Source organism: Myotis brandtii, unplaced genomic scaffold (genome assembly GCF_000412655.1).
Source record: "Myotis brandtii unplaced genomic scaffold, ASM41265v1 scaffold115, whole genome shotgun sequence".
NCBI classification, from domain to species: domain Eukaryota; kingdom Metazoa; phylum Chordata; class Mammalia; order Chiroptera; family Vespertilionidae; genus Myotis; species Myotis brandtii.
In genome coordinates, this window is record NW_005353967.1 from 7604974 (window position 1) to 7628240 (window position 23267).

The 23267-nt window shown below is 35.2% G+C and overlaps 1 protein-coding gene across 1 annotated transcript in view; it reads right to left on the bottom strand.

Moving 5' to 3' along the window:
- Positions 1 to 23267, bottom strand: part of PDE4D (phosphodiesterase 4D, cAMP-specific) — a 1047082-nt gene that overhangs the window by 888728 nt on the left and 135087 nt on the right. Inside the window, exon 2 of the mRNA XM_014548745.1 lies at positions 15768 to 15997. Coding sequence (XP_014404231.1) covers positions 15768 to 15997 — 230 coding nt within the window. The remainder of the gene's footprint in view (positions 1 to 15767; positions 15998 to 23267) is intronic.

Here is a 23267-nt window from a genome sequence, read left to right on the forward strand (position 1 = left end):
GGTGAGTTTCAGGTGAAAGTAATTAAGCTTAAGCTGCAGGGCTTCGTGCTGGCATAAACCATAAATACCTTCTAAGGTTCTGAGTGAAGCCTGGCAATTGTTTATTTAGCCCTATGCTTTTGTAAAATTTGTAAAATTAAAAGAAAAATTCATACAATATCAAGTAATGAATTTGGAAAGATGTTTTGAATGTTTTAACAACAGTTGAGAAATCACTGACTTCTGATTTGTACATATATGGAAGATATTTTGTTATAACCCTTAACATTTTATTTCAAGAACTAAGGAATGAATAAATACAGAGAAACTTTCTAATGCAATTATTGGAATATAAAAAATGCAATGAGACTGAATGATTGAATCAATAGATACTATTCAGCTATCAAGCCGCAAATTGTAAGAATTTTTTTCAGATCATCTCAAATGTGGTAATTTATTAAGAGGAAGAGATTGATTTCAAGTAGAAATGATGAATTGGCTCTTGGATTGCTCAACAACTGAATTAATGAAGAAGAGTAAATCAAATTAACACACTTAAAATTTTTTAATTTTGGGGGGAATTTCACATAAAATGCTAACTTTAATAAAGATGCTCTAAAATTCATGTTCTGACACTTTAATGAGGACCTCAGTGACGAAGTGTTAAGTTAGTTAAACCAGGAGTATATAAAATTAGTCAACACACACACACACACACACACACACACACACACACACACACACACGGCCTGAAATCTTACCACTCATATGTAAGAAAACTTTACTTACAAAACAGGTGGCAGGCAGGATCTGGCTGTAATGTGCCAACCCTTGGTCTAAGTTGTTTTTCTGAATCTTAACTCATCTTCTGAGCAGAAGAATATGAAAACCAAAGAAGAAACAAAAACGATACACCTGTCCAGGTATGTAGGTTTAGCCCTACCCATTGTCTCACAGGTTCCTTGATCATTCACAAGTGAGGGCCTCACCCATTACTCCTCCCTCTCCACTGTGTCTTCTGGTCACTTCCAGTTTACTACATAAAACTATTTTAGAAAGACAATTAGAGCCAACAGTAAAGATAAAGAACAGAAAAAGGAAGTCTCTCTACTTGAGGACATCACATGGTTTTTACCCCCAATATTCCTCAAGTGGCATCACTGTCCCATGTCCGCTCCAAAGAAAGTATATTAGAATTTTTCTTTTTCTGGAGCATTATTAGAAAGATAAATTCAGGAGGAAAAAATACCAATCCTTATCATTTCTTTTTAGAGGGGTTTTACTAAAACCCATATTTTTAAATTTTACAGATGATATATTTCTCCCTCAGGTGTATAGATCTATGTTACTCAAAAAATATTTGTTTGCTTATGCTTAAAAAATGCTGCCATGGGACAATTTAAATGCAAATTAGAGTCATCCAAAAACAACTTTATTTTGATGTGAGGGTAATCAAAGTAGTCAGTTATTTTCCAGGATAAAAATATCCTTTCAATAAAATAAATGGTACAAATATTCCAATTAATGCTAATTTTATATTTTGCCAGCGTCATCTGATTTTGGTTTTCCATCAATTAATAGACTCTAATAAGTTATGTAAAAAGTCGCTACACTAAAAATAAGAGTTTTCAACTTGTTAAAGCAATGATCTGTGGCAGTTTAATAACAGAACTTGGTGTTACATGATGATACATTATATTGAATGGGTAAGGGTTTCAGTTAACAGTGGGAATTTATAACAATGAAATCTCACTGACCATTGTTAAGGCTGATTTTTATCATGTTTAAGGTATTCCTAGGACAGATCTTTTATATTTATTCAAGGTGCATTAACTCCTTCAGACGAAAAAATCTAAGACCATCTAGCACTAAAGATACAACTTTCTATTGATAAACTAGGTTCCAGATGTGGGGGATCTTTATGGAGAGCTGACCTGGAGTTTTCTCAGGATCTCAAATGCCCCAGGAACCCTAGTGACCTCCAATCTCTTTCATACCAGGTAAAGGTTATTTGACATAATAATCTTCACCTCGTGTCATTGTTTCAGATAATTGTAGATGTTAGCAGGACCTTCTTTAAAAACAGGGGAGTGATTTGGGGCAGATATCAAAGAAAGTTAAGGTGTCCTCAAGGAAAGAGTGAAGTTATATGACAGCTTTTATCTATAATTGGCAGTTGTGAAAATTTGGATAAAATATAGAAGTATAGTGAATCTCAGATCTGACATTCTGGCATATCTTGGTTAAGACCAAGGATATTCAGATCTTCGTTTATATATTGGTTCTCAGTGACATTGGGGAAAGTATTTACCTTCTCCAGGCTTCAGTTTTTTTCATCCATAAAAGAAAATTAATAATGGTATTAATAATGGTATGGTTGTTGTATAAAAAAATAAAACATATCCAATGCTAATATAGGGTCTGGGATGTGGTAATATATTATTCTTTATCCTTCGAATTTAACATCAAAATTTTGAGATGGGAGATAGAAGACACAGAAGTTCTATGTTCATCAAGAAGAAAAAAATAAGCACCATTCTTAATATATAGTAATTTCCTCAACATTGTTATTGCCAATGCTAGAATCTGTTTCTAAACTATTCCAATTGCAATTTTTGTTAAACCAACCAATTTTTCTCAGCTATAAGAAATAGTACTGATATGCTTTGATATTCTTAAGAACTGGAGAAATTCAAATATTTAGCCATTCCTCACAATTCCACTATTAACATTGGAAAAAGCATTAAGTTAATTGAAATGATTCCTGTCTTGTGAAGAATGGCCTTATTAAATCTTTTCTACTTGACTAGAAGAGACTGCATAAAGAACAGATATCTTATAGAAGGGAATATGAGGGAAGAACACAAGTTCTGAAGTATATACTTATAAATGAGGTTAAAAGCTGTGCATATAAATAAGCTAGTGTATTAAGTAGAAAGAGGGTACCAAGAAGAAAATGAGTACACTCAGGGGATTCCGAGAATGCTAAGGTGACATGCCTGTGTCCTCTCTGCCAGGAGTTGACCCTGCAGATTGAGAAGGTTTTGGAAATTATGCTCATGAAATACTTCTTCTGAAGTACATTGCATACATGTGCACACATACACACAAACAACAACAACAAAAATAAATAACTTCTAAAGGACAAGGACATCTATAACATACATTTAATCAACATTTTCTCATCTTTCTTCACAATTGTCTTCAAAATTTTATATCAGGAACCACCTCTGATAAAGTTAGTACTAGATATAAGGAAGATTTACATAGACATATGTTTTCATATTCAAAGGGAGGTCTTTCTCAGTAAACTAACAACAATCAGAGCTAATTTTCCTTCAGGAAAAAAAAACTTATTTTAAAAGAGAAATAGGGGGAGAGGTGGGAGGGAGGAAGAGAGAGAGAAATAGAGAAATAAAATAGTACTTATAAAGGAAGAATATTCTCCAGAGAAAAAAGATGTGGGTTTTGTAATTAAAATACACTTAATTAATAGCTCTGGGAACCACTCTCATTAGGAGTCCATTGTAATGCTTGAACAGTCAAAAGGAAGTAATTACAAGGAAGCCCAGTCCTCGCCTCCTTCCTAGGAGCTTGACAAACTTTGCCAGGGACATCTCAAGAGACTCTAATCTCCACCGCTCTCCTTTTTGTTAACCTTTTATGCGAAAAGAATCCACTGAAATGAAAATTCAATTTTTCCCTTTGGTTCCTCCCTACTAACTTTTACTATTGATTTTACAATTAAAGTCCTCAAACAGTCAGAGGCCTTCCATACTTTGTTTTCTACAATGGTAGAGCCTCACACTAAATTCATTAAGGGCTTTGCACTTATACAAACAACAGAAATAAATACTTACGAACTTAATTAGGAAGTAGAATTGGTCAAAAGAATGTGAAATACAAGTCAATGGAGAGAGAGCTTGAAGAACCAGACTTGAGCAGGATCCCATGGAGGCATGAGCAGCCAGCAGGAAACCACAGATCAGTCTGCCTAGGACCCTGCTGCTCACCACATGGGCAGGTACCATCCCTGGTCACACCGCCAGCAACCACATCTATCACGCCACTAATGTTTCTACTCAATAGTGACCCATGTGATGGTGGGTCTGAGCCATCCCCTCAAGATTCAAGGTCCTAGCTGGGAGCATCAGATTGACCATACTGGGGTTTAACTGCCAAGAGGTGTGGGAAGGGGATATCTGTCCCCTGTAGCTTTCATAGTGGAGGGCTGAACCCTCTCTCTTACCTCCTACCCAGAGATTCCTCCCAAACAGAACAGTGTTGCATACTGACAACCCAAACAAACTAACGGCATGTTCATCAAGGCTCGCCTTAAGACCCTTACTTCACTTTAAGACCCCATTAATCCAAAGCTACTAGGTCCTTAAATTCTTCTCCATCCAAACCATTTTTGTATCTAGCAAGATCAGGCTCTACAACCTTATAAATACATTTTCTTTACTTCTGACATGATTTTTTTATTATTTTTTTTAATTTTTAATATATTTTATTGATTTTTTAAACCCCATTAATCCAAAGCTACTAGGTCCTTAAATTCTTCTCCATCCAAACCATTTTTGTATCTAGCAAGATCAGGCTCGACAACCTTATAAATACATTTTCTTTACTTCTGACTTATGATTTTTTTAAAGTTTAAAAGTGGTGTTCTTTATTTTGGTGAAACTAATATTTAGAGTTGCTTGATCAATAGCTTCTGCTGGTGACCTCTTGGGGAAGTCTGCTGCCAACAGAGGCATAGTTACCCAAGATGATCAGATCCCTGAAAGACCCAAGTATTCCCGCCCCTCACATAATTTCTATTGAATTACATGTGATAAACAAAATACTGTTAATTTTATTTTACCTATTCATAAATATACTCTCAGCACCTAAAACAATGTCTATCATATTCCAAAAGCTCAACAGAATCTTGGATAAGTGAAACTGAAAGTAAATCATGGATGTAATTTTTAGGTAGTTTTACTGATTGGACAAACATATCCTCATTAATAGAAATCAAGATGAGAGAGAAAAATAAGCACAATACTATTATGGAAAAAATCTAATTGTTTTCATATTGCTTCCCAGTTCTTAGCCACATGCAGGCATATATTTTTGCAATGCTGTAACTTTAATATGGATATACTCATGGATTTTGCTTTTCTTCCCAAAAGGTTTGAAGTACTTTAGTATTTCCATATAGTTATCATAATGATCATCTTAATGACTAGATAATGGTCCATGAATGTGAATTTTCATTATCATCCATTCACTGTTTGCCAACTGAAAAGTATGTCTTTTACTTATGGGTAAATTTTATAGAAACACTTAATAAACTTAAATCCTTAAAAAATTAAACTTAAAAAATTAACCCTCACCTCAGTTTTTTTTCCCCAGTGGATATTGAACAAAACATACCAGATATTATAAATCAAAATAAGATTTGAGTTCTGGTCTTTATTTGTTGTAGTAATCCTTTGAAAATTAATTAAACTTTACATTTCTTCTTACGACAAAAGAAGCTCTCTCTACTTGGGTCTCAGTAGAATATAATTAATATCTTTTGCCAAGGCATTTTACAAATATGATATACTCCACAGTTGCTAAATTCTAGTCACAAATATTTAGTTCAGATAGTGAGGATTAAAGCAAAACAAAACAAAATGACCCCCACAAAGTCACAGAAGTGACCAGAATAAAAAATTGTGTTTGCAGAGTTATCATATGAAAATTTTTAGTCTCAGGCCTCAACAATGCAACTCTATCAAGTAGTTTTAAATTCAAATTAGCATGAACACAGTTTGCTGTAAGATAAAGTCTGCAAATAATATGCTACATCCAAGTTAAGTGAAAAACCTCATGCATGTGCCTTAAGATCATATGCCCTAGGGCCACATTAGTAGCCCAATTCTGGAAGAAAGTTTTCTACAAATAGAATTTGTCTACATAGAATTCAATTTCATTAGAGACTTTACAGCTACAATTAGCAGCATGATAAACTGGGTTAACATTTGAATCCCAGAAATGGTATGTAAGAATATTTAAGAAAGTATGATTGTTTAAGACAATGATCATTTCTAACAAAGGAAATTCTTTTAAAAAACTACATATGCTAACTTAAAATACCTAAGTTGTTTTTACAATTGGCAAAATAATTAGAGTTAAAAACAAAAAAGTTATTTAAAATAGAATTATACTCTGACTGAAAAAATAATGGACATTACAAAACATCAGATCCTTCCCCAGAGTCCACAGCCTTTAATACATGTAGGACACAGCTGAGGAACTTAAAAGATACAGAATTCACCAAACACCAGAAGCTGCTGCTGTTTCCAACAGATGATGAAAGTGCTAAGAACCAAGGAATGCCATTGTGGACCTACTTATTTGGACTAGGACAACCCTCATGGCCTTTCTGAAAAACCTACTAACTAGGTTCCATTTCCCTCTCCCTGAATCCATCCGAGAGGACAGGTAGACCAATTCTTGAAAATGTTTTGGAATGCAGCTATAATGATTATGCTTAAGAGCACCTCCTATGATAGTTATCCCTCTCTTCTGTGTTCTTCCGGTTCCTTATCTCGATATTGCTCTATGATTTCTCTGCCCTGTCCAGACCCCCACTGTCATCCCTCTGACATTTTTCAGTTAAGTCTTCTGCAACACTTGGCCCATGGTAAATGGACTTGCATTCATCCTCAGCCTGGACACTGAACAGTCACCCTACATCCAGCCTTCTTTCACACTTGGCTCTTTGTTGGGAACCTCCCTTCCCCGCAGTGCACTGGAGGGGGCGCTGCTCTTGTTCTCTCCTCCAAATATAACCCCCTGTCTTTCAGTGTGTTCAGCTATTCTACTTTCACTTGCTTGACATCATAGAGACTTCTAAAGACCTTGAGCCTGTTTTATGTCTGTACCTTTTTATATTCACTCATTTTCATGCCAAGCTTAATTGCCACAATTCATCACTTCTTTTACTATGTTATCAAATCTCTTTCCCAATTGTTCTTACATTGTACCCTGACTTTGCAATTTGGGATCAAACTTCTTGGTGCCTGTGCCTTGGCTGCTCACACTACTGGAGAATATTCCGAAGCTTCACATATTGGTTATAAAAAAACAAACAAACAAACAACAACAACAAAAAAACCCTCAATCCAGATATGTTAAATGAATGACATAAAACAACAACTATATAGCATACTATTTTGATTGCATTCCACAGAATATAACAAGTCTAAAAATGCCTGGCTCCATCTCATTCTTCAAGTGGATTGAAGAGTCTAAGCAAATGAGATAAATAGGTCTGATAAATGTAATAAAAGAATCTAACCAACTAGCCAGGATTTTCAGCAAAAGCAAAAAAAAAAAAAGTTTCACACAGGAAGTTATACATTTTTTCTATACTTCCTTTTCTGTATATAGTTTTATTTTAAAGAAATCTCTTTGCCATCCTGTAGTGCTCATTTGGGAGGGGTGGGGGAGTTTAATAACTTCATTCTTTCCTGAATTTCAGCTGAACACAATTTTCTTGCTACAGATTTCTCCAAGTAATACACTTTGGTCAATATTAAGTTTGAATCAGCATATATATTTATGTAGCACATATTAATTAAATAAAAACCATTCCATCAAAATCATTTCATCTCCTTTTTTCCATAAACACAATATTATTGCAAGACAGAAGAACATGACTTTTAAATAAGTGTAAACTGTCCCTACACACTTCAGTGATGAGTAATGCTGGGTTACATAAGAATGGTCAAACAAGGTAGTGGTTGGATGGCGGGGGCAAGGGGGTGAAGCTACCTGGGGAGCTGAAAAATTATGACTTCCTGATAGAAATAATTAAAGTGCTTTTTTTTTCAGTTCTGCACTAAGCCATGGCATCATGTTCTTTGATCCCTTTTCATAGCAAACTAAATGCTTCAGAGGGTTCAGTTTTAGAAAATATGAAGTCCCCAACTAATATATGCTATTAAACAAGTCACGTTGGCATAAGAAAGATTTGGAAACAGGTACCAGATGCTCTGGCGTGGTAAATGCACAAGCTGCCTCTCTTGTTAATGTTTTTAAGAACATGGAGCCTGGTGTTACTTTACTGACACACAGACAGAGAGTAAAATACTGCAATATCGTATCAGTCCATTTGGGATATTCTTAATAAGGATGCCAGAAAGTACTACAAAAATGAAAAGAAACTACAGTTGTCTGAAAAAGAAATTGGAGTTTAATAAGTACCTTATTCTTTTGTAAATTTAGGGCATGACAAATATCATAAAGCAGTCAGCATTATTTAGCTGTTTACTTTAGATTGGTTCCATGAATTCTGGAAATAAGATGTCATGTGTTAAGAGAACACATAGTAAAGATGAAGTGTTCCATTACTTCTGGAGTCTAATTTTGATCTTAAAAGTCACAAATTTCAAAGCAAAAAATAAAACTAGATTGAGGAAATCAGAGTAAAAGCTTTAGAAACAAAAGTTTTGCAGTTTTTTGGGGGAAGTTTCAACAAACACTATGTCAATAAATTGCATTTAAATGAATCAAAGTCAGAGAAATCCAGTTTCTTTTATGTAGCATATACCTTCAAGATTATTGGAAGTATTTCTTTCCAGTTTCTTCACAGTGATTACTTTAAAAGCCAAATCTAGCTCAAGAATATTATTTCACAATCACAATTAAGTTTGCCCATTTCCAATTTGGAAAGCTTTGCCTAGTGGCTTATAGATCTTCCACATGCTTTTCTATGAGAACTTATCAGATAAATCTTTTGAAACTTGAGCACATACCCAATATGAAGGTGCAAGTCCCATGGATACACTGTGAAATAGAACACTTTAGCTTCATAAATCCTTATATCCAAAATATTTCCATTATGAAATATTTGAATACTGTTAATACTTTCTTAAGTTACAAAAATCAAATATGAAAGATCAGGCATGTCTGCTTTAATGAAACTTCTGTTTTCCTTTCCTTTATTTTCTGTTTGGATTTTTATTTTGTAACATAATGTTGAAAATCACCACTTTTATGTTCACTCTAATGTACTGTGTATACTCAAGAACACTAGGTAATGGGTGGTTGATCAGGGAATCTAATGTCTAACTGGCATCAGGGACCAGCTCCTCTGAGAATGACATATAACTCAAGGAAATATTCCTGGAAGATTCTTGTAAAATGAAGTCTTATTTGACTAAAGTAATCCTTTCCCCTATGTTTGGGAGTTATTTTATTCCCAAGAGTGACTGCTTCTTCCTTTAAATTATTTTTATTTTATTTTTTTACTAGAGGCCCAGTGCACGAATTCGTGCACGGGTGGGGTCTGACCAACAGGAGAGGGGAGGAGGGAACGCAGGAGGTTGGCCAGCCGGCCCCACCCCCCAATCGAGGGGAAAATTTGCATATTATACTTTTATTATATAGGATAGGACATAGTAACACAAATGTACACAGTGCACTCTTCAGATAAGTAATATGACACTAGTGATGAGAAAGTATTTATAATATTCACTACTCACACAGATCCTTGAATATACATCATCCAGAGGTGTGTCACCATGTCACCAGGGGACAACTTGCTCCTTGGCTGTCATTTCATTATAGCTGATGCAATAGTGAAACACAGCTAGAGAGATTTCATATCACCCCCCTCTTATCCTCCCTCTGCTCCCATCTGTGTGCAGGGAGCAATTTCCACATGTGTGGCATGCTAAACCCTCCTCAGAATATCCTGGGGTACATACATGGACCACCCAAGGAAAGTAAACTATGTTAGAGTTGGTGTAAAAAGGAGCTACTAATTCCCCCTCAGGATTCTGAACGGGAACTAAGTAGAATCCAATAAGGGCTGTTAACAGAAGTAGAGCAAGGAGGAAGTAAGAGTAGAGAGGTCCTCCATTCTCATTCTAAACATAATGGAACAACACATGAAAGCAGGGGATGTCTGTAGACAGAAGTCAAAGCGAGATACAGATTTCTTAACACAAATGTGACAAGTCCATAATAACCTTAGATTTCTGAACTAGGAACAAATTTCGGTTGACTCCTAAATCTACTAGAGATAGAAGATTTAGAGACAGTAGAGGATCTCTGAAGATGATTCCAATAAGGAAACTAATAAATTCAATAAAAACAAACATGATTTGTTGCAGTATTTTTCCTAATAAGCATAGTATTGAAGTGGTTGTGGTTGTTATATATTAAGTACCTACAGTATGCCCAAAACAGAGCTAAGTGCTTTATCTTCCCAACAAGTCCATGAGGTAAAAGTGGATACTCCGATTATCCATATTTTAGCCCTTGAAGAAATAGGAACTGAGGGTGGTTAAGTAACTTTCCCAAGGTCATATAGCCAGTCAGTGGTGAGGCAGCACTCAAATTCAGAGTCCCCACTCTTTTTTTTATAACATATTTTATTGAGAGAGAAACATCAATCAGCTGCCTCGTGCACACTCCCCACTGGGGATGTGCCCGCAACCAAGGTACATGCCCTTGACCAGAATCAAACCTGGGACCCTTCAATCCACAGTCCAACGCTCTAGCCACTCAGCCAAACCAGTTAGGGTGGGAGTCCCCACTCTTAAGACCCTTGTACTCTGCTATTTGCCAACAAACATATTGTCATTTCGTTCTCACTTTTCTTTGTCATTCCCCTTAGCACCTGGTAGTCCTATTTGACACCATTCAATATTCAAGGTATCAACTGTCCTTGTCTCTAAATAAAATCGTCCTATAGGTTAAGTGTCATTCTTGTCACCTCTTTTTCCTTTATCAAGCTGTGTCTATATATACCCTTTCTATTTTTTTCTCCACATGAACACTTTTTTTCTTTTCACTGTTTCCCCCTCTCTCTGCTTATCCTTCTCTTTTCTACCACCTAATTTTATTGTTATTCTCTTATCCTCTCTCTTATCTCTTTCCCTGACCTTTCACTCTGACACTTTTCCGTTTGCACATACACACAACACACACACACACACACACACACACACACACACACACACACACACACTGAGGGTGGCTGAGATTACCACCATATTAAAAGTAAATGAAGTAAAAATTCAAGTCATGTTCTGAGAGAAAATATTCATTTTACAATGCATATATCGAACAAAGAGAATATATAAACACTCCCAGAAATCAATAAGTAAAAGAAAAACTGGAAAAATAGCACAAAAGAAGATAGGCAAATGTTTAATAAGCATATTAGAAGATGAACAATATCACTATTCATCAGGATAATATAACTTAAAACCATAGTAAGATATCACCATACATTCACCAGAATAGCTAAAATGAAAAAGACTGAGAATGCCCAGTGTTGGTGAGGGTACAGAACAACTATAACTCTGACACAAAATTGTTGGGCAGTAATAAAAATATTTTCTTACCTTTGAATCAGAAATTACACTTCTAAGAATATAACCAAGATGAATGAGTGCATATGTCCACAAAAGACATGTATAGCAATGTGTACACTGACTTTATTCATAATATCCCCAAACTAGAAATAACCCAAATATCCAACAATAAGAGAGCATGGATAAATAAATTATGATATATTTATATAATGGAATACTATGCTATACTAAAGAAGAACAAGCAACTGATACATAGCCCAACATGAATAAATATCTAAAACATTTTGAATAATAGAAGCCAGACAAAAGGAGCACGTATTTATATGATCCCATTTATATAATGTTTAAAAGGAGGCAAAACTAATCTTTAGTGATAGAAGTTTGGAGATTGGGTGGCAATTAATTACATGAGTGTATAAATATGTAAAAATTGATCTAGATGTATACTTAAAATTTGCAGATTTTACTGCTTGCAAATTATACCTTCATAAAAGATTTTTTAAAATGTAAATGTATAGAAAACTACTTAGGAGACAAATAGAGAAAGCTTTGACATTCCAAATTGCTTCACTGCCAAGTTCATAACATTTAATGCCGTTAATGGATGTCCCTCTTACTTCAGTGAGAGTCAATAAATGGCCATGAAGCCTGAGTGATCTTACTCTACCTGGAACCCTAACTGGCACATGAATTGAAGGTTCTCAGCACCCCAACTCTTACAGTTCTGCTTTGTGATCATTGAACGTTTCTGAAGGTTGTCAAATCACAACACACACAACTTAAGGCCTTAGTCATATTCAAAGACAATTGTTGAATAGTGTACATCTGAACACATTCATATTGCTTGGGAAAAACCTGAAGTATAATTATGGAAGTGCTTATTTTAAAAAACCCTCTTGAATTCAGTCTTTTGACCCAAGCATTTCATAAGGAAGCTAATAATTGCCTTTCATAACACTCATCTTTGTAGGCCAAAGTTCCCTGCAGAAACCAATTACAATCGGGGCCACATTGAGGTTTCCTGAAGGGATGGCTCAAGTCTCTAAACCACAGTGTGACACTAGAAGAGCTAGTGTCTGATGTACTGATGCACCAGAAGAAAGAGCAAAAAGTTATGATGTTAATAAAGTAAGAAAAAATAAATCCAAAGACCATGAAAAGTCTCCTTTCTTATTAAAGATTTACAATTGCCAATGTCTCTGTGTAGGTTGACAATGGGACCTGGGGGCACACTAACCTTTAATAATGTGGATCTGGGCTGTAGACAACTCTAGCTAAATGTCCCAATAGTTATTTCTGATAGCTTTGAAGGAATTTGAGGTTCTTAGTTAAGTGAAATGGCTACAGAATATAACCCCTACTTTTACCTTCTATCTCCCTTTTAAAGTTTAGGAATTCCAGAAAATTATACTCCTAAACTTTCTATTTCTCAAATACTCAATTTAAATTTTTTTTTTTTTTGCTTTCTAAGATAACAGCAATCCTTTTAATATATCCCGAGTCCTTGTTTTTTGTTGATTGGCCACCCTCACCCATAGTTTCTCCTGGCTGCCTAGAAAAGTATTCTTGTTTCATCTCTCTAGAACACAAATTCTCTCCTCCAAAGTATTGAATAAATTAGCAAATGATAAACACAATTTTGCTTACACTTGATTCTTAGATTTTTAGAAATGTTTTTATTGATTTTTAGAGAGAAAGGAATGGAGAGGGGATAGAGACAATGTTGAGAGAGAACCATTGATGGGCTATCTCCTATACATCCCCCACTGGGGATGTTGGATTGAGCTCACAACCCGGGTATGTGCCCTGACTGGGAATCAAACCCATGACCTCTTGGTTCTTGGGTTGACACTCAACCACTGAGCAACACCGGCAGGCAATTATTAGGTTCTTGATTAAGAAGGAAACAAAGTTGGAACTAACAAAAGTACTATCATACAGACAATTCTGAAGCTCTAAGTTCCTTGGCACTTGGAGACTATTTATTTGTTTTCAACAACACATTTAAATTTAATTAAATAAGCTTAGCTTTTACTTGATATTTTTAATTATACACATTGCCCAGTTACATAGAGACATAGTGAATATACTACATCATTTTCTTTTAAGGGCATGTGAGAAATCATATTTAGCTACCACATTTTTTAAGATACCAAAATTAATTGAATTCATCACAGGATTAAATTAGCTTTTTTAAAATATATTTTATTGATTTTTTACAGAGTGGAAGGGAGAGGGATAGAGAGTTAGAAACATCAATGAGAGAGAAACATCGATCAGCTGCCTCCTGCATACCCACTATTGGGGATGTGCCTACAACCAAGGTACATGCCCTTGACTGGAATCGAACCTGGGACCCTTCAGTCCGCAGGCCGACGCTCTATTCACTGAGCCAAACCAGTCAGGACAAATTAGCTTTTTATTTATTTTAGTTATAACTTCTTCTTCAAATGTAGAGAAAAGAAGGTAATGATTCTAAGATAAACCTGCTGTGCAGAAAAGTTAACATCAGGCCTGAGACTGTTATCTTTAAAAAAGCCTGTTTAAAAGGTTGACCCTTATATGGCATCTATTTTTATTTTTTATTGATTTTCACTGTGTTATGAAGTCTACCCTCTTGGAAAATTCTTCAGTGAACAATATAGTAATGTTAACTATAGGCCAGTGTTGTATAGCAGATCTCTAGAGCTTATTCATCCTACAGAGTTGTAACTACATGCCCACTGAATAGCAATTCCCCATCTCCTCTACCCACAACCCCTAGCAACCACCATTCTACTCTCTGTTTCTATGTTTGACTATTTTAGGTAACTCATGTAAGCACTGATTCTGCAATAGGCTTCTCAGGTAGAATGTTTCCCTGGTGAACACATTTCACATGTATTGTCACAACTGATTACTAGTGCATCCTTCCTGACTCCACTGGAAGAGGGGGCTCTAGGAAGCTTGGGTCTGGTTTCTCCCAGATTTTGCTCCATGTGCCTTTCTCTTTCTGGATTTCACCTTGTACATAGTCTTTTGCTGTAGTAAATCCTAGCAATAAATACAACTAATTGCTGGATCCTGAGAGCTCTCCTAGCAAACCATGGAGCCTCAGAGAGGTCCTGACCACTCCTGATACATCTGGTATCTCTGAATCCTGCCCTCCACACAGATGAATGGCGGTGGTGTTGATCTCAGAGAGGGGAAATCAGTTTTTTTAGACTATTTTTCAAACATTCAGGTCAAGCTTCCATAGAAATTCCCCACTGCTTTAGCATGTCGGATCAATAGGTAGACACTCTTCTTTGTATGCATGGTTCATCCAAAAAAACAAAAACAAACCTAAACATTTATTTCCTCTTTCAATTGCTTCAGAGTAAGAATTTGCTCTTTTTATTTATAATTTCCTTATACCTTTTAATAACATAGGTCCTTTGAACTGGTCTGTAACAATTCAAACAGCTAAATTCTATATCTTAAAAGACAGTTACTGGCCAAATTTGTTCTGCTCACAACTTTTCTAACAACTTTTAGAAAAATCCAAAAGGAACCTTCTCTAGACATGCCTTGAACTTGGCAGAGAATGAATTTACAACATATAAATTATTTTGTTTTTATAGGCTTAGCAAATGTTCAAGAGTCTGTCCAAGTATGGTCTACTGGCTTCCTCTTCTTTCTTTTCTATCCAAGCTTCTTAAAAATGCAAATGTTCTTTGGCCAAAAGAACAAATAATGTATGTGCCCACTATCCTCAGTTTCTTTCACAGTTGTTCACCTGGTGACATTGCTATTAAAGAGTAAAATCTCATTGGTAAACAGAAGTATAAAAACACAAATACTCTGCAAAGTAGGAAATACATATGGTGACATAACTGTGTGTGATTCTTCTATATATACTCATGCCAAATACTACCGCTGTATGCTGGAAACTGAAATAGTATTCTGGTAAGCAATACCTCAAAATGTCAAAGGCCAAATTATTAGGTTCATTAATATAATTGCATATTTATTTCTTTTGATTCTAAATACAGTACAATCTATTCTTGATTCTAAATTTGCTTTGTATCAGTGAATGTTGCTTACTGTTTCCAGATATTGTACGCTTTCGTGATAATTTGTCCATGAGTTCTATTTGTTAAGAATTTTCTATTAAATTATATATGATCAATATTAATTTTGTAAGTCCAAGTTCTCTTTTCCAGATGCTTATTATCCTTCATCAATATCTTTCTTCTCCTCATAAAATATTTTAACTAAAACATCTATTCCTTCAGAGGTAGTGACTTTACCTGAGAGAAATCACCTTTCTTTCCTTTGGCTCTAGAAACCCCATTTTCTTCCCACACAAGTCAAGCAATGAGCCCCAAAGTCTCAAAAGACCACAAAAAGCAATCAACATCCAAAATATAAAATGGGGAAACGTCGCCCAAGGGCACTCACCCACTAGAGTCTGCAGAAGTGATAGCGATCAGAGGCAGGATCTTCAGGGGGAGGCTGGTGGGTCTTTGCAAGTTCTCTGATTCACTTTTCAAGTCAGCTTGTTCCAACTGTCTGAAGGCAAGAGGGGGAAGCTGAATGTTGCGGCATGAGAGTCTCCGTACAAGATAGGGTTCCATGCCTCGCAAAGGGTCTTCCTCTTCATTACAGGAATGCAGCGTTTCCTCAGAGGCCTAAGGCAAAAGTCCAAAAAAGTATATGTAACCAACCAAAGTACTGTCAGTTATCATTATGTGATGGCTTTATACTTTTGGAGAAAGAAATGAAAGGAAACATATACATTAAAAAATGCTAAAGAAAAGGGGGGTGGCAATGACATTAACAGAACAATATTTGGTGAAAAGGTTAGAACGAATAACTGAAATCTAGATTTATTTTTAAAATATTAAATTTGTTCACCAGTATATTTAGGGTGGCTCAGTTGTTGCAGTTAACTGACCTCTTTAATAATATTAGATTATATAAGTTTTGTGCATAAATTCTATAAAATAGAGACTAAATAAAAATATTCTCTACCTTCCATGAAATCAATTGCAAAAAAATTCACTGTAATATATATATTTTGACATAACATACATGCTTATGAAGAGAGAGGGAGAAAATGAGTCCTATTTTTTTCTTCATACTTAGGACCATATTTGTAACACATATTTTCATATGTCTCATGTTACTTGAATATTCTTTGCAAATGTTCACAATAAGATTTTGTGAGGAGAATTTTTAAAAAGGACATGAAAAGACTATCTGAGGACCCAGTAGAACATTATTTAAATCACAGCTAAATTTTTCAAATTTGATCCATGTTATCCACATGCCAAGGCAAATAAAGTTTAGAATAAAGTAGAAATGTTGATAATTTGATTCTAGTTGAAAAACATTTACTGCTACATGAGCAATAATTATTTCCAAGTGATTGGAAAGTCTACTCTAGTAACATTTATTACATCCATGTACTCAAAATGATTGAGTCACCAAATGTTATCAGATAACATGCTGGCTTTTAGAATCCTTGCATTACCACTTTGCTAGTTGTGTGCTTAGAGTGTTCTTAATCTCTCCAAGTTTTCTGTTTCTTTATTATAAAAATGGGAATGATATTTACCCACAAGAATGAAATGAGATCATGCATGTAATGTGCATAGCTCATTACCTGCATGCAGTATGATAAGCAATCATAAATGGCAATTACTTTCCTTTTTAGTTTTACAGGTGAAGATACTAGCCCAGGGAGGCAAAGTACTTTTCCCAAAGTGTAGTGATTTTGTAGAGTTCAGATCTAGGTTAGAATCCTTGCTGCATTGCTTTTTATATTATTACCTTTTGGCAAGTAACTTAGGCTCACTGAGGTTGGTACCACATCTGAACACTAAGGATAATAATATATACTTCTCAGGTTCATTGTCTGGAGCAGAAATATAAAGTATTTGAAGCATCAAAACTTGGCACAATTTTCACTCAACAAAATAATAACTATTGTTTATTATTATTATTATTATTATTATTCAGGCTAATTCCCTTTATCATTTTGTAGCACTATGCTGTCTTGGCTAGTTCATTTATCCATACTGCTTTAAAAAAAGAAATTTTTTCCTGATTTATATACTGAAAAATGTGAAAGGATATGCAATGGTGGACTCTTTTTAGTCTTGGATTTTATTGTATAATTTTATGGATAAATAGGATAAAAGGAGGGTACCTAGAAGATAAAGAATAGGTCAAAACTAAAAACCAAGTTCATTTACTTCAAATCCTAAACATCAAAACCTAGATTCTGAGAACCTGTGTTTTGAGGAATCTACTTTCTTTGTAAACAATATTAATAATGACAAAAATAATGACTTAAAAAGTGAGGAAATCCTTCCATTGTGACAATAGAGATGGGCCTTGAGGGCATTGTGCTAAGTGAAACAGAGGAAAACAAATTCTGTGTGATCTCATGTAAATCTATATATATAAAAGCCTAGTGTGCAAAGTGTCCCCTCGGGAGTTCAACCAACTGGGAGTTTGATCACTCGCTATGACATGCACAGACCACCAGAGGGTGGCATGGAATGAAGGAAGGCCCCAGCAGCCGGGGAAGGGAGGCCCCAGCTGGCAGCCAGCAGCTGCTAGGGACCCTACCTGTGCACAAATTTCATGCACTGGGCCTCTAGTATAAAATAAAGACTCACACACACAAAAAGAGATCAGATTTGTGGTTACCAGAAGTGGGGATGGCAGGAGAAGAAATTGGGTGAAGGTGGTCAAAAGTTACAAACTTCCAATTATAAGATAATTAAGCAGTAGAAGGATATAATATACAACATGATAACTATAATTAACATTGATGTGTGGCAGTGGTTCTCAACCTACCTAATGCCGCGACCCTTTAATACAGTTCCTCATGTTGTGGTGACCCCCAACCATAAAATTATTTTCAAAAAAAATAAATAAATAAAATAAAATAAAATAAAATTATTTTCGTTGCTACTTCATAACTGTAATTTTGCTACTGTTATGAATCTTAATGTAATTATATATGTGTTTTCCGATGGTCTTTGCGACCCCTGTGAAAGGGTCGTTCGACCCCCAAAGGGGTCGCGACCCACCAGTTGAGAACCGCTGGACTAGGTTATATTTTAGCTAGAAATCGGGAAGTATGAATGAATTTTCTAAGGAATCATAATATTTTCTTTAAGAAAATGTCCTGTGAAACAGCATGGTAAAATATAATGGAATGTACACTAGACCTGAGAGTCACAAAGGGGTCGCTACCCACAGGTTGAGAACCACTGATGTATGGTATATATAAAGGTCGTTAAGAAAGTAAATCCTACCTGTTCTTATCACAAGGAAAGAATATTTTTTTCTGTTTCTGTTTTTCCTTTTATTTATTTGAATGAAAAAAATTTTTAATTTAAATATTTGTAAGTCAAATCATTATGCTGATACACCTTAAACATACACGGCTGTATGTCAATTATACCTCAATAAAACTGGAACAAATTTTAAATAAGAATAACAGATACATTTATTGAATCCTTATTAAATGGTACTGTGCTTTACATATTCCATCTCATTTAAATTCCATCTCATTTAAATGAAATCCTCTGAGTTAGGTCCTATTACTTTTCCAATTTTAAATGTAAAGAAACAGACCTATCTATAATCTATAATAATAAAAGCGTAATATGCTAATTAGACCAGACGACCTTCCAGACGATGCCAGGGCTGCGAGGGCCAAGCCCCTTGCATGAATTTTGTGCACCGGGCCTCTAGTAAAATAGAATAGCATGTCTTGGTCACACAGCCACATGGTTAGTAAGGTGACCAAAACTTCCAGGCTGCCTGGGACTTTGTGACCTTTGCACTGGAAGTCCCATGTCTGGGAAAGCAACCCAGTCCTGAACAAAATAGGATGGTTGATCAGCAATAAGTTGAGATATCAAATCAAAACTCAGCTTGAGCTAAAGCTGGAGCTAAAAACCATCATGTTATACTACCTCTAACAAGTATGGCCCCTGGCAGGGTACAGATAACTAATCAATCATAACTTAATAAGCCTCACATTTTCATTTTAAAAGATAGCAGAACTGAGATCAGGACAGCGCTACATCAACATTGGAAATTAATTATAATCCTTATTGATTGAATCAGGAGCTAAATATTCGAGGCCCAACTCTACTATTAATTATTTAGGTGGTGTTAAAAAGTCATTTAACCTTTCTGGGTTTTAATTTCCTTAGACATAAAATCAAGAGGTTGTACAAAAATAAACCTTAAAACCAGTTCCACTCATGAAATACTCTGAGTTTTTACAATAGCCAATGGCAAAATTAATGTTTAGTGACCTGGAAAATACAGACAATAAAGAGAAAATGTACATATGTGACATTCTTAACTTTTGGATTAAGAAAGTGAGCCTCTGTGTGTGAAGCTCAGTGTATTCATTTAAGGACAGAACTGCAAACTGAACCCACGCTCTTGGATTGCTATCAGGTCATAAGTGACTTCCCATATTTCTCCAGAGAAGTTAATGACTTAAGGGAGTAGATGCCCTTTTTCAGGATAAACATGAAAAAGAAGAACAAAGGTTGAGTCTAGCAGAGCTGAGCACTGAATGTAGATGACCAAAGTTAACATCTATAATAATAATGTATAATAATAAAAGTGTAATATACTAATTAGACTGGGCATCCTTCCAGATGAAGCCGGGGCTGCGAGGGAAGCTGGGGTCCCAGGTACCAGAGGGAAGCCGGTGCCGGCAGCCGGGGGAAGGAAGGCCTACTCTTGCACAAATTTCATGCATTGGACCTCTAGTTTTTCTATAAGTAGTTAGGTGCTCACTCTGGTGATAGCATTGCAACTGCAGAAATGCTTTATATAACCTAGGTTACCTAATAAAAGACAACGTTTTGACATCCTCTTTGAGATAAACTACTCAAGAAGTAACTTTTTTTGATAGAAAACCTCTATTGAAAACAAAGTGTAGTATTTTTTATCTGGATTATAAAAATGATGAAGCAGTACATGTCTGTATCCTAACGTTTCTATTAAAAACAGCATAACAAGTGGCTTTTAAAAAATTCCAGATCAATATATACCAATTATATTTCAAAAATGAATGGAACAATTTTAGCAGGTGCAAGGCAGAATGTTAAATAGCCTTACTATGGAAAGAAATGTAAAACTGAACACCAAGGCAATATGTACCTTATTTTATTGCTGGAAAATGGCATTTTTGCAAGGAGTTGAGGGAAAAGATAATATTTATAATATCTTGAAGGGCATTGTTTCTCAAAATGTGATGCTCAAACTCCATGCATGAGAATCACAGAAGGTGCTTGCTAAAAGTCAGACTCCCAAACCATATTCCAGATCTGCCTAATCAGAATCTCTGTTATTAGGGCTTGGGAGTGTGAATAAGTCACCAGATGATTCTGATGCATACTAAAATTTGGGAACTAATGGTTTTGACATTTTACACATAGTCCAATAAGATTGCCTGGCAAAGATTCAACCACAAAGATGGTCACTGCAGCTTATTTGAAATAATGAATAACTGAATGTAAACTACTTGTATTGAAGGATTTGCTTAATGAATTTCAATACATCATATTATGAAATACTATGAGATTGTTAAAATAATGCAGGAGAATATGTGATTATGTTTATGATATAATGTTGAGTGAAAAAACAGATTACAAAGTGATCTCATTTTTCTAAAAGGAAACAAAACAGAAAACTAACATGTTATATTAATAGAAAAATTCTGGGATGACATTCCAATTCTATAACATGACTTTCTCTGGACAATAATAAATAATTTTCATATTTTGCTTATTACTATCTTCTATATCCTCTATTAAATGAAAAGAGAAAGTGGATTATTTTTAGATTAAAAAGTAAAATAAAAACAATACTAATAAAATGGAACAACATTCAACTTGCTATTGATGGGACTCAGAAATATCTCTAATTCAGTTTCAAGATATGCAATATGAAATGAGAAAAAATATTTGAATGAGTTCAATGCAAACCTGTTAACTTGTAATAAAATATAAATCCGCTTTAATAATTAACCAACTTATTTGAAGAAGTTGACAGAAAAATAACTTCAATGTAATTCTTTTCACTGCTAGGACAATTACCTCTCTAAAAGATATACCTAAAGAAAGTAATTCCACAATAACTGACAGTTAAAATGAATGAGCATTAAATATGTTATTATTATTATTATTGTTTTTCTTTTTGTTTACTTCAACTTCTATGTAAGGTATTTAATGAATCCCTTTATTCTCTTTTTTATTCTCCCAAAGTCGTTAGCAAACCATTTAACAAGGCCTTGAGTGCTGGGACATACCTACAACTGGTGTAATAAATTGCTATGGCTGGTAATAATCTCACATTTGTTGATATTTATTTCATGCGTGTATATAAAAATGAAATTTTCTATAGAGGAATTGTCTTAAAATGTATATACATTGGAATTTAGAGAGAAAATTGACTGGGTTGCTCAATTGGTTAGAGCATCATCCCATACACCAAAAAGATTGCAGTTTCAAGCCCTGATTGGGGACTCAGGGTGTGTATGGGAGCAACCAAACAATGTTTCTCTCTCACATTGATGTTTCTCTCTCTTTTTATCTTTTTCTCTCTGAAATCAATAAAAACATATGCTTGGGTGAGCATTGAAAAAATACACAAAACAATTTGGGCTACATGAGCCAAAAATAATTTTCCATTATCATAAACCACTAAATTTTGGGGTTTCCTTGTTGCAGCTAGTGCTATATTATATACATAGTCACATCTCTATTATTTGAGTTCAAATGAATTAGGCACTGCCTTTCTCATAAGTATTTATATAGTCCGTTTGAGAAAAATAATCACCAGTGTGTGATAAGAGCTCTAAGAGAGTACATAGGGCTCTTTAGGAGGACATAGTAGGCTGAATACTTTTGTGAGAGAAAGGTGATGCTACCCAGAAGTGACATCAATAAAAAAAGAAACTTTGAACTGTCTCAAGCAAATTAAGGTGTATGATTACCTTATAAATCAGGCTTTTCTTTTTGTTTCCTGCATACTTCACCAATCAGTTCTGTTTAGTCTCATTGCTAAATCCTCTGTTAATTTTCTCTTAAATCTAGACCTTCTCCAAGATGTAATCCTCCATTTCACCTCTCATTCTACACACTGCTGATTCAAAACCTCCAGAGCTTCCAGGGTGAAATCTGAAACTACCTCCATAAATGTAGGACAAGGAGAAACCAAAGAAAGAGGCAAGCCACTCCAGATTGGTAGGTGGCAGGTTTAACAATCAAGGAAACTTACATAGAAGGATTGTGTTGGGCAGCCACACATGAGTAGATCCCTGTACCTGCCCACCAAAATCTTAATTGGGTTTAAGTGGGTTCAGTCACATATACCTTCCTGATGATCTCAACAACAGATTGCTTTCTCAAGGCTGCATCCTTGCAAATGGCTCCTTAGATTCCAAGGACAGAGGAGGAGGGTGTGGAGCCTCCGATAGCCTGGGCCCAGCTTGAGGGTCAACTGGCAATAGTGTTTTCTTGAGGACCTCCTTCAACACACACTCATGTCAAAAATATTATACATGACAATGAATACAAATAACTTCTGCCTTGTTATTTATAACCACCAGGAAGCCTTAGGCCTTGTGTTGAGAAGTGATTTGTAGTGAAATGATTGGCTTATATATCTGTTCTCTTTGTTAGCTAGAACACATTTGCAAGCATGGGAGTGTGCCATAACAACGTTTGTACCTCTGACACTCAGCCAGTGCCTGGGCTAAAACATGCAAAATAAACCTTACTGTAGAAATGAATGAAGAAAATAGACAAATGACTCCCTTTCTTCAACAATAAGAAACTGGGAAATGGGGTAATATTATTAGGTATTGGTATTACTCATAATGTGGTATTTGTAAATATTATTTGTAAA